At 43.2% G+C, this 12810-nt stretch overlaps 1 protein-coding gene across 1 annotated transcript in view; it reads left to right on the top strand.

The window, feature by feature from the left end:
• The window catches only part of MAGI1 (membrane associated guanylate kinase, WW and PDZ domain containing 1), a 575588-nt gene that overhangs the window by 482733 nt on the left and 80045 nt on the right, over positions 1-12810 (top strand). The window contains exons 6-8 of the mRNA XM_008146348.3: positions 3853-3935; positions 7227-7262; positions 12353-12410. Of these exons, the coding sequence (XP_008144570.2) occupies positions 3853-3935; positions 7227-7262; positions 12353-12410 (177 nt within the window). The remainder of the gene's footprint in view (positions 1-3852; positions 3936-7226; positions 7263-12352; positions 12411-12810) is intronic.

Below are 12810 nucleotides of genomic sequence, written 5' to 3'. Positions count from 1 at the left end.
CCCTATTAGAAAATGAGTTAAATACACGGACGTACATCTCACCGAAGCGGGCGTACAGGTGGCAGGTAAGCACCTGAGGAAACATTCAACACCGTTAGCCGCTAGGGAAATGCACATTAAAGCCACGAAGGTATCATCACGCACCTATCAGGATGGCTAACATAAAAAACAGTAACAACACTACATGATGGCAAAGATGCAGAGAAACTAGATCATGCACGCATGGCCAGTGGCATGTAAAATTGTATGGCATTCTAGAAAACAGTCTGGCAGTTTGTAAAAAACTAAAGCTGCGACTATAACGTCACCCAGAGAAGTGAACACCTACATTCACAGGAAAACCCGTACATGGATGTTTAAGTAGATTTATTCCAAATAGCCTCAAACTGGAAACAACCCAGATGTCCTTCACTGGTAAATTGTGACCCGTTCATGCCAGGGAATGCTATTCAGCAATAAAGAGAATCACTGATATGTGCAAGGATCTCAGCGAGGATTATGCTGAATGAAAAATGCCAATGCCAAAAGCTTACATAATGTGTGGTCCCATTTATATAACATTTTTTAATGACAAAACTATAGAATGGCGGGCAGATTACTGGTCTCCACGGTTTAAAAATGGCTCTTTTGTCGAGGAATTCGAAGGAAACCAGGTGTGGTGTAACAGGCAGCAAGAGGATCTTGTGTTGGAGGAAATGTTTTCAGGGTCCTGAATGTGACATTGAACTACAGTTTTGCAAGATGTTACTGATAGAATTTTAGAGACAGGACAGGCAGTCAGAGATAAGGGGGGGTCCATGGGAGAGGAATGCATAGGTGAGAGCTTGGAGCTGCCAGAATGCTAATCTTGCTTTTACAGAAGCTAGAAAAGAGAAGGGGAAGGGGAAGGCATACATTCACAGAGAATGGAGAAATGTTAAAAGATAAGGCGGAGGAAGGTATACATTCACAGAGGATAGAGGAATATTGCAAAATCAGGGGGAGATAGAGAGGAGGGCACCAGGTGGACTTTGACCTTTGAAACTGATACTATGCAGGAGAATGACCAATTAGGAAAGCACAGGGGACATAAATTAAGGAAGAATCCAATTAGAAAGGGTCATGTGCAGACAAACAGCCACAGCATATATAAACTGGAGACAGACTCAGAACAAGATTTAGATTTTTTCCCCATTTTAGAGAGAGAGAGAAAACAGGCTTTTCCCAGTTGGGGACCCCTCCCCAGGGGGAGTTTGTATAGGCTTCCAGTAAACTTCCACATTTTTATTTAAAACTAGAGGCTTGATGCATGAAATTCGTGCAAGGGTAGGACTTTGCAGCCCCGGCTGCCTTGCGGCCCCACCCCCCGCCCGCACCCACCTTGGCCTGGCGCTGCCCGCATCCGCTACCACAACCTTCAGTTCCCTGGTTCTGCAGAGCCCCCCAATCGCTCTCCCCACAGAGGGTGGCCTGGGCCTCCATCTGCAGGGCAATCGTGGGGCAATGGCAGGGCCTGCATCACATCTACCGTGGCTGGCCTGGCACCAGTGTGTGTCATAGTGTGGTCATCTGGAAGGTTGTCCAGATGGTCGTTCTGCTGTTCGGTCGATTTGTATATTACGCTTTTATTATTATAGATCTTTTAGGCCAAATGAAATAGCAGCCTCCTGTGTGAATTCCACCATTCAGTATTTAAGTCTGGGATTTATTTCTTCGAACTTTGTAGGACAAAAACCCACAAGGAAGAGTCCACACCCCCAATTCCACGTATCATTACCATGGTGGTGTTTGAGTGAAGGCAGTATGGGATCTCTCTGTGCTTTTCTTTTTTTTTAACTGCATGTGAATCTGCAATTTTATCACACAAAAATTTTTAAGGTTTTTTTAAACATCATGCATAGTCTTCCTTGCCAGCACTGAGCATTTTTACTGTCTTACTGTGTAGGGATAGTGTAGACCATGATCTCTAACTTAGACTCCCTGGGTTCAATTCCCGGTTCTGCCAGGTATCAGCCGAGTGTCCTGGGGCAAATTTCTTCACCTCTTTGTTTTCAGTTTTCTTATCTGTAAAAGGAGGAGTGATCATTTTAATACTAATAATGCTCCTCTCATAGGGTTATTGTAAAATGAAAAAAATGGTAACATGTAATAGTAAAAGCACAGATCTGGTAGTTGAGTAGACAAACCAGTAGCATCAATGGTGACACTTGTTACTATCATACCTTTCTTTCCTTTATCCCAGCTGAGGTGATGTGTTAGATATATTTTCACATTCTGTTCTTCACTGGAGGCATACTTATTTTCCAATATTTAATAAGATTTGAATCTAAGATAAAGACGGGTGTCAATTTTTAAAAACATATTTACAAACTACACTTCAGATTTCAAAAAAATTTAGGTTACCACCTAAACTTCCCCCCAAAATTATTTTTACTTTTTAATTTCCGTCTCTGGTTTGCAGCATGAGCTCCTGGACTTGCAGCCCCTGCGCCCCTCTTGAGCTTGCACGCAGTGCCCAAGTATTGATCTGTGCGGGTCAGTTCTGCCAGTCATTCCGGGATGTTTCTAACAGGATGAAGGGCACTGGCCTTGGAAATGTTCCTGCAGTTTCAGGCCTTCAGGGCCCCACTTGGTGTCTGTTGAAACACTTCGTCTAGAGTTATACCCTCCAGAGGGCAGTTGGGCAGCGTGTTAACTTCTCCGAGTTTTTCGGGGCCCGGGTGTATTTATGTCAGGTGATTTGGGGTGATTTTTTTTTTTTTAATTTCTTTATTGATTAAGGTGTCACATATTTGTCCTCATCCCCCCATTCCCATCCCCCCCCTCCCCACGCATGCCCCAACCCCCTGTTGAACTTAACCGTTGGATAGGCTCATATGCATGCACACAAGTCCTTTGGTTGAACTCTCCCCCTCCCCCCACCCACCCCTATCCTCCCTCTGAGGCCCGATAGTCCGATCGATGCCTCCTTGCTTCTGGTTCTGTTCTTGTTCCTCAGTCTATGTTGTTCATCATTTCCCCTAGATGAGCGAGATCATATGTCACTAGATATATACTTATGAGAACTGAATGTGAGACGGGCAATAATAGTTATGCTGACAGGCAGATGGATCAGTCTGTAGTGAGTTTATTTCTGGACCAACAGTTCTTTTGAGAACCAATTTCAATGTCCACCAGTTCCTTATGTGTACATGTCAGCACTGACCCCTCAGCTCTGAATGGTGGACAAATGGTGGTAACGGAGGTCCGACTCCCTCTGGTTTGGTCTCGGCCGGACCCAGGGGCATGGTTTCATCCGGACTAAGGGGCACGTGGCCTCACCCGGATCTAGGGACACATGGTCAGCACGTCTGAATCACAACTTGGGACGCTGCCGTTAATGAAATGTATTAGCCGCCTTGAGCCACTTGCATGAATTGAGGTAGTTTCCCATGGTCATGAGAAGTCTTATGTAATGGTGTGAATGAAATAGCAGCCTCCTGTGCGAATCCCAGCGTTCAAGATTTAAGTCATAGCAAATTTAAAATACATTGGGGTTTGCTCTTCAGCAAGTGTGAAGACTAAAATAAGTCTAGTCAGCCAGGGACAGTATAGACGAGGGGTGTCATTTGGAACTCATTTTTCAAAAATAAAACTGGGATTACCGTTTCAGCTCTCAATACTGGGATGACTATATCTTCCGTTGAGTAAAACACCCACCAGTCTTTCCCTCGGCCACCTCCTAATTCCCGACGGGGCTCTCTGGTCCGGGTTTGCTGTCGCAAAGAATCTGTAGTTGAAGAGCAACTGTTCAAGAACGTAAAATTTTTTTGTCACTGAGCTCTTTGCTTTTCCTTTTTAAATCTATTTCTTGTTTTTGTTTCTGGATTTCAGCCATAACACAAAAACAACATCTTGGTTAGACCCTCGGTGCCTGAACAAGCAGCAGAAGCCTCTGGAAGAGTGTGAGGATGATGGTAAGGGGCGTGGCAGCTCTCCATTTAAATGAGTTCCTTGTTTGTTCACATTCTAGAGGGTTGTAGCAAAGTCAACCAGTTTTCACAGTGAGTTTTCAAAAGGGAACCCAGTTTCTAGCGAGTGCACTCAGGTCTCCAAAAGCAGAAGGGAAGTCAGTAGACTTGTTCAAAAGAGTGATTTGTGTCCACATGAAGGCAGAGGCGCAGCTCTGCTCTCATTGAAAACAGAACTTGACACAGTCAGGCAGCATTCAAATGAAGATACAACCTCTGCCTCCAGGAGCTTGGAGAAAACTCTAGAAGCATAGAGAATTGCCTATTGAACCCTAATCTCATATTATAAAATTATTAGGGGGGGAAATCAGTAGCTTTTCTTAAACTGTCCGTGTTTTATGACTATTATTTCCCCAGATTTTGGTGTCAGAAAAGCAGATCTTGCCTTGTTTGGGAATCTCTGTGTAACTCAGAATATATCCTAAATACCTAAAAAGTGTATTTTTCTAAGAAAGAGGCTGAGGTGTTACCCTAGCCCACTCTCCTCGATATCTCAACAAAGAATCAACTGGCTATAAAGGTTACTGTTTTAGAAAGTCTATTTCAAGGCTGTGGGATTTCTAACTACTTTCCCAAAATGAAAAAAAGTTTAAGACAGAACAAACATGTTCCTTTTCAATACACCAGAGTCTTTCCCAAGCTCTACCAAAATTACTTCTTGGCATGGACGAATTTAAAGGGAAAGGGTTTGCTTTGCTACTTATTATTCATTTCTGGCATTTGAATTTGTGTAGTTATTGAATTAGTATAATTATGTTACTATAAGATAGTGAACCTTTATTAATGTATGCTGTGAGGCAGAATTGTTACATATAATACATGTGTTTGAAAAGGTAAGCAGTGAAGTATAACCTATCAGACTAGCATTGTACTCCAGGACACCTCCACTGCACACGGGCTGCAGGTGACATGGCATGAACGTAGACTTACATGTTCATCTTTATCTGGTTGGCTTCGAGTAGAAATACAGATCCTTTGGCTGAGAAGGCATGACTGAGATGCCCATTTTATTTGATGCTTAGTCCGTTCCTGAAGAAGGAATGGAGCAGGTGTGGTCGCTGCAATATTTCGCATGTGTAAGGGCTAATGGACTGTCCTGACTATTCACATGTTCTGAGTGACATGTAATACCGAGGTGACAGATTTTCAAAGATCAGGACATATACATTCAACCGTAAAATGTCATGGAACAAAATTTAAACTTTATTTGAAGCCTGACGATTCTGAAGGCACTTCAGGCGCTGGTATTACCATAGGGTCTTTCATGTCAGAATGTGTGGAAATGCCTGTGAACATAGATTCAGAGGTTGTAGAGAACTCCAATAGTTTTTATTGAGAAAAAAAGTGTTAATGCAGTAAAAGTATTGACTAGAATTACTGAATGGTTTTGTTACCAAGTCTAGTAAGTTTTAATTCTCAGGTTTCTTATCATTGGTGTTAATGTTACTTCCTTTGGAGTAAGTATGTATTCAGACCAAAAGCATTTGGTTTAGTAATTATCCCTCAACACTTCACATATTCTTTTTCTAGCAGAAATTGTATTAATGCCTATGCTCCTATATACACTAACAGTATAAATATATAGCCAGATTATAGCACCGTGACTAATATAGGTTCCTATCCCTGCATTGTCTGCTGCCAGGTAACACAACGCCGCCTTGTACCGTGTATGTCCTAACACAAAGCAGAATAACATTGTTGGTCACAATATTGTTTCTGTATTTCTTTCGAGTCTTTGTAGACATGCTGCATGCTGGTTAGATGTGCAGTTTCCTCATAGAATACTCTGACATTTCATATCTATCCATTGAGTGCCTTCTATCTGTCAGGTGCATTCTGGGAACTTCAGATAGATCAATGAACGCAATAAACAAAAAGCCCTGCTCTTGGAGAACCTCAATTCTAGTCATTTTTCACTCTAAGTCTTTTTTGTTAAATGTTGTGCATCCTCCAGATTATAGCTCAGAATCCGTTCCCACGACCTTGCCCACAGATGCGATTAGGTCGCTCTATTATATGTCTTACCTAGAGGACTTACCCCAGTTTCCCTTTAACTTTTATTTGGTGAGCTTGGACTTGTCTCCCCCTCCGGAAGGATGGAGGTGATTTGCTCGCTTTGCCACCTCCGTCACCTGGCATAGTGACTGGCACAGAGTCAGTCGCATTAAATAATTATTGAAGCAATAAATGAATGCCCCAAAGACATTATAAATTAATATCCAAAAGGGCATTCTCATGAAAGGTTTATGTAAATCATATTCTCTCTTTGAGAAACAATGCCAGCATCAAAACGTATTGTTGGCAGTTGTATAGTCTTTAAATAAAAAGTGTATAAGGTGCTTAGGGCCATGTTGAAGTCAGTAATCGATTTGAGAAATGTTTAGTCCCTGTCATGTACCCAAACCACACTGGGCACTGAGCCAATTGCACCAGTGTAAGCAGCATGATCCCTGGTTTGGGGGGCTCACTGTGGAGGGACAGCCCCCCACTTGGGCGCCGGAGGGACTTTATGTATGAAATGTGTGTGCTGTCCTGTGTTCTCACCGCAGGTAATAAAATGTTTGGCTGACAGCAAGGAGGGGGTGGGGGGGGGGGTCCAAGAATGGAAAGCACCTGCACTTGCTTTGCTCACAGAAATTATCAGGAACATTTTCATTCTAATACTTCCGAGCTCTTTGACTTCGAAGACTCACGTGAATTAACAGCCTCCTTCAGGGCAGCCTTCAGGCTTTGCTTGCCAATGTGCATCATCGTGACGTAATCCATCTTTCTAACCCCTCGTTGTCCGTGTGCATGCTCCGTGTGCTCCCCGCCTCTCAGGCAGCGGTGTCGCTGGGAAGTGAAGTGATGCTGCAGAGTGAGTGTGGCTGCCTCGCTGATGGGAGGATTGCTGAAGGGTTAGAAGGACCCTGTGGAAAGGTCTAGCAGCATAGTTGGTCAGTAGTGAGTGACTTTTTTCACTTAAGAGCATTGAAACCACAAAGCTATTTTCGTCTTTTACAACCAATCAAGCTCCACTTTGCAGTGCAAGGAAATGAGCCACATAATTATGGTCAATATCAGCTCTTGCCGTTGGGTGATTTACACTGAGGCCTCCAGTTTCTTAGCCACAATGCAGGTAAGGACCAAATCACGTAATGTGTTTGCTGCTATTTTGCCGAGGGGAGTGCCTTTCTTGGTGCTGGTGTCTGAATTTCTTCTCTTTTCTGTCTCATTCCTGCTCTTCCTTTGGAGAAGAAGGGGTCCACACAGAGGAGCTGGACAGCGAACTAGGTAAACCCGCAGCGGCGGCTGCTGCATGCCTCACGCCATGGTTTGGTCGCCAGGGAATTGCTGAAGGCCCGGGTTCTGTAGTTTGCATCATCCAACTAGGATTTTCATGCCAGTTTACCCACCAGGGGTCAGTCTTACAGCCCACATGTGTGACTGCAGATCAGGCGGCGCTGTGATAAGTTCCGTCTACAGAGAGGAAGTCCGAGTGCAGGAGACTACAGGGAGAGCTCGCAGCGGGTGCTGGGAGTGCCCTGAGGTTTAAGAAAAAACAGGGATAGAGGCTTGCCACCCCCCTTGAACTCCCTCATGTAACCTTTCTCAGCCTGGTTTCTTATTTGTTTGGTGTGGATAATACATAAAAAGCAAAGCAAAACAAATAAAAACCTATCAGACTAAGTCAAGGATCATTACAAGAGCAACACTAATACAATAATTACAGTGAGTATTAGCTGAATAGTTGCTGTCGTCAGTATTGTGTTGTTATTAAGTCATTGGCCACATGTATGGGGACCCTTTCCTTGGGGTGTGTGTATCTATGTAAATCAGGTCTTGACTACCGTGGCTGTGATAATTTAGAAATTATTCACATTAGCAGAAAATGCCAAACTCTGTTATCCCCCTTTGCTGTCGGACTGTATGATACTGTTCCCTGCTCAGTTACCTGTTCAGTGTTATTCACATCAGTTTGCATTCCATCTGCTCCCTCCACGGAAGGATCGACAGCAAAGCTCCAGTTCGGCTAAATTGCACAAGAAGCCTTGGCTGATTGAGAATTGACCATAGTATATTTTTAAAATGGAAAATTGTTTAACATCAATGGGAAAGGAACTGTACTGAGCTCATTGGACCAGCCTAGCATTTAAAGATTGCCTTAACTGAAAATAATGAATATTTCATACAGAATATTATTTTTTGTTTGATAGATAAAGACTGGAGTTACGATATACTAGAATTTAGTTCTGTTTTTCTTAATGTTTGGACATATCCTCTTATAACTGATGGATATGCCAGAGGTGGTCGATAATCATTATAGATCTATTTTAAACATGATTAATAAGTTTCCTTTGTGGTCATGGTGGTAGGAAAAACTTGAAATTCTACCTGTGTAACAGAACAATTTTAAAAACTAATTTTTTTTTTAATTTATCAGTCCCGTGATGTTAGATAAAGTAATTGAAAGAGGCAGAACTAGGTTTTCTGGACATAAAATGAGTGCCCTAATCACTTGATGAACCAATGCCAACCACTCTTGCTGCCCAGCTAATAGGTGTGAGTGGCCACTGTCTGTGCGTAGCTGGTGGACATGATACGGCCGAGTGCAGGGCACACATTGATTTGCTTCTCTGCAAGTTCGAACATGGACATTTTTAGGAAAGAGGTATTTTTTCCCCACGTAATGTAACAGGGTGGGAATTTCCCTCTCCGGCCACAGACTCTAACAGAAGCTTTAGCGGCTGCGTAGTGTCCCTTCTTACGGTCCTGGCCACGTCCTGGGCGGTGGTTTGGAAGTGGAGGAACTGTCTCAGGTCAGATCAGGCTGCCTGACCTCTGATTGCCCACTTACTGGCCTTAGGACCTCGGGCGAGTCATTCGCCTTCTCTCGGCTTCCCTTTCCTTCTGGGCAGGGGCTGACTGAGGCTCCCGGGTGCTTGCTGGGGAGACTTAATGAGACTGTGTCTGTCTTAATGTTTGTCCCTGGGATCAGCTCCTGTTGTTTTTGCCAGTTTTATTATTGATTACCTAAGTCCCTCTTATGGACTTTTCAGCACTTCCTTCTGGTACTTTTTGCCTTTAATATGGAACAGGAGAGGAACATGTGTACTATAGAAATGGCCCAAATGTGTCTTTGAAGGTGTAATGGGATCAGGGCTCCTGATTTTTGCCTGTATGTGTCACTGCAAAGAGTGGTGTACATCCACGTACACACACACACATATACACACACTGTTTGCTTTGCATTCACTCCAGATTCTATTGACAAGCCATTGACCATTTTTCAAACAAGCGGGACCTAATCTTAAACAATAGCAACTGTCAGGTTTCCTGTGAACAATGCAATTCCAGAGGCGACCAGGACAGCCGCTCTGAAATCCGCCTCTGGGGCGGGGGCTGCTGGCACGGGTTGGACACAGATCCTTGGATGATAGAGTTGTCATTTCTGAACGGTGTTGTGTGATCGGGTCATTAGCTTCATTACGCACGTTTGGTTTGCAGAATGGGGCACATCCTCTGGGATAACATCTCCCCAGAATTGAAAAGCACTTGCAAACCTTTTGGAATCACAGGGTATTCACGTGCTGAGAGCAACTAGGAGAGGAGAGAGGAGGTCTCCTCCAACCCAAACTAAGTCACAGCTTAGAAATGGATCTCTGAGGGTGAACGTGACTTTCTGTCTGTGTGCTGACAAATCCCTTAGTGAAGAACTTAGAACATTTGACTGCTCCGTATTTGCTTCTGTGGTGGCAGTTAGTACAATGGGAGGTTTTCAGAGGCAGAGCAGCAAGCAGGCCGGCCATACAAAGCTGTCCATTCCTCGTGTGCCATCCGGTGCTGTGCAAAGTGTTTTTACAAACACCCTCATTTAATCTGCCGCGGCCTTTGAGGTCAATCCAGGAGAAAGATCTGCTCCCAGGATGTTGAATAACTAGACCAGGTCCAGCTCTCTGCGGGGGAGCACGGTCCATCCAGGACTGGGAACCCCCAGTGGGTCCTGGTGCCTGAAATCTCGGCGCAGGCTGTGCAGACTGGTCGGGTGATGCCATTTTTTTCTGAACTTCAATATTTTATGCTATTTTCAGTTTTTTAGAACCAAATTGGCAAATTTGAGGACAAACATCTTCCTTTTATAAATCGATGACCCATTTCTATTTTAAGCAGTAGGGGGGACTAATTCCTATTATTAAGCTAATCACCACTTTGGAAGTGAGAAATCAAAATCTATCTTTTCTATTTTAAATGAATTTTACTTGAAAAACTAGAACATTTTTAGAGTTTGCTAATCTGTCCCACAAGCTGTGTCTAGATTTGCAACTGTCCAGAAATCCTAGTTGAGCGACCTCATTCTCTGTTGACTGGGTAGCTAGGCAGGCAGAGTGGCCCTTTCCTCGAACCCTCCAACCCCCAGCAGAGCACTTACCTGCAGTGCTTGAACTGTCCGCTCAGATAGGGCACTCGTAGTGAAGTGTGTCCGGGTGCCTAGCACACTCTCAGGCAAATAGCAGGCACTCACTAAATGTTTGAGAAATTAATGATGGGATGAATTGAATTCTTAATGTTTTCCCTATTTTATCTGAAGATAATAGGGCCAAATATTTAAGGTTGCAGATTCTGAAAAGAAATTTGGCTCATTAAACATAATGCGGCCCTCTCCCACTCACCAGTTCCCCTGCCCCATGCCGGAACAAATACAGGACTGTGCACCAATTTGCATTTTTTTAATCTTTGATTTCCCAACTCCTTGGCAATATCTTCCTGGTTCTTTTTAATTTAAATGGTAATTTCCAGTTTTGTAAGGGGAAACCATTTCCCCAGCATGTGATTTGCATTAGTCCACAAGACTCTGCATATAAAAAATGCCAAGTTTTATCAACATCTGCAAATTGGACCTGTCTAGCCTTTTAGTAGCTTACATCTTTGAATTTTTTAAAGGAATTCAAAGACTTCTTTAAAACCTGCTCAGTGTGTGTGTTTTTAAATTAGAAGAAAGGGGGTGGGGAGGGGGGAACCTTGTCTTTTTGTTTGCAAACATACTGTGGAGCAAAAACCATGAAATTAATGTGTCTTGATGTGCAGCCAAATTTGAGGAAAACGTGAACTTGAAGCAATTAACCTGTGTGTTTGAGTGCACTTCAGCATGGACCCGTTGGTGGCATATGTAAGCCCTGATGAAACGGTCACTATTTAAAAGTAATGGTCACGTGATTCCATGAATTTTTAAAAATCTAGCATTTCAAAATATTTTCAGGGTTTTTGCAAATTCCACTTAAGTTGGTTTATTTAATGGCTACTTCTAGGAATGATGACTCACTTTGGAGCCCTGTATTATACAACCTTGCCTCCGCTACGTACCCATGTATCTATCAGGTGGCTTTCAAGTTAAGTCGAATAATTGTTCTCTTCCTAGACTTTGTTTAATGACACAAAACACAACCCAGTTGCTTTTGTCACCACGTCAGCTTATCTGGTGCAGTGGGCTTTCTCGCACTAGATTGTTGTAGCAGCACTCGCTGTGACCTCGTTAATAAAGGGCAGCCTTTGATATGAAACCTTACCAAGTCAAGTCCAGCAGAGCACAGTCGAATTTCCCGAAAGGCACACACAGGGGTGGGCAAAGTGGGTGCACAGCGGCACGTGACATTCTTTTGACTTAATAAAGCTATAGCAGTAGCCATAACCTGCATGTCCATTTCCACGAGGACAACCTGTAAGCCTACTTTTGCCCACCCCTGTGTGTGGACCCCCCGATGCCATTTACATTTGAAGGAAATGTAGGCTAGTGAGACCCGTGTTTCTGCCTTCGTAGGCAAACTGGTGGTGCAGACAGGCCGGTCCAGACAGAGCGGTGAGGGATGGGCGCGTGCATTTCAGAAACACTGTGGGCGTGTTTATTTGGTAGCCTTTTTATCAGGAACAAGGAGAAAACAAGATGTGCATCTTACCTTATTCCAGGAAGTGAAAAATAGCACGATGAAAAGAGCATGAAAAGTAACACATTTTTATCTAATTTCGCTTTTGTGTTAAGGTAGTCTAGAAATAAAATGAGAAAACTGTAAATCTATAAGATAGGAACTGGGCAGATTTTAACTACATTTTTATTAAAGCCTAATTTAATAGTTGGTTTAGAATGAAGGCACCCGGGACTGCATTTTATTATGTTTCATTTGCTTGTGCAAAATATCAGTAAATAATTGTTCTTCGTGTAGAAAAAATACACTGATAACATAAAAATAATACTGGCTTTTCTTTTAGGATACACAATTTTAATTGGCCTTAAGGCATTTTTATGAACTTCTTTTTGCCTAACTTGTTGAAAATCCCTAGGCTCTTTAAGAATATGCTCTTCTCTCTCTAAATGTCCTTTTATTTTTCAGAACTGCCTGCCGGTTGGGAAAAGATTGAAGACCCTGTCTATGGTATCTACTATGTAGAGTAAGTGTCCACTAATCCATACTGTAACTTGTACCCTCTGTCATCATGCACATTTATGCTGAACAGAGTTTGCCATCATTATATGGTATAAACTACAAAATAATAATAATAACAACAACATAATTTTATAGTGAAAATATATGTCTATTTTAATGAATGAGTAAATATTGATCAAATCTGAAGACAACAAGTCTATACTAATAATAGAGGAATATGCAAATTGTCCGGGACGCTGTCACAGTAACAGTAATGACCGGCAGGCTTCCTGGGGCGACAAGGCCGTCAGGGGGGTGAGGGACGACCAAACAACTGAACAGCAGGCTGTGTGGGGTGACCAGGCCAGCAGGGGGGGGGGCAGTAAGGGGCGACCAGGCTGGTGGGGGGGGGGGACAGTTGGGGG

This window comes from Eptesicus fuscus, chromosome 18 (genome assembly GCF_027574615.1).
Source record: "Eptesicus fuscus isolate TK198812 chromosome 18, DD_ASM_mEF_20220401, whole genome shotgun sequence".
NCBI classification, from domain to species: Eukaryota; Metazoa; Chordata; class Mammalia; order Chiroptera; family Vespertilionidae; genus Eptesicus; species Eptesicus fuscus.
This window is presented reverse-complemented; position numbering and strand designations above follow the sequence as displayed.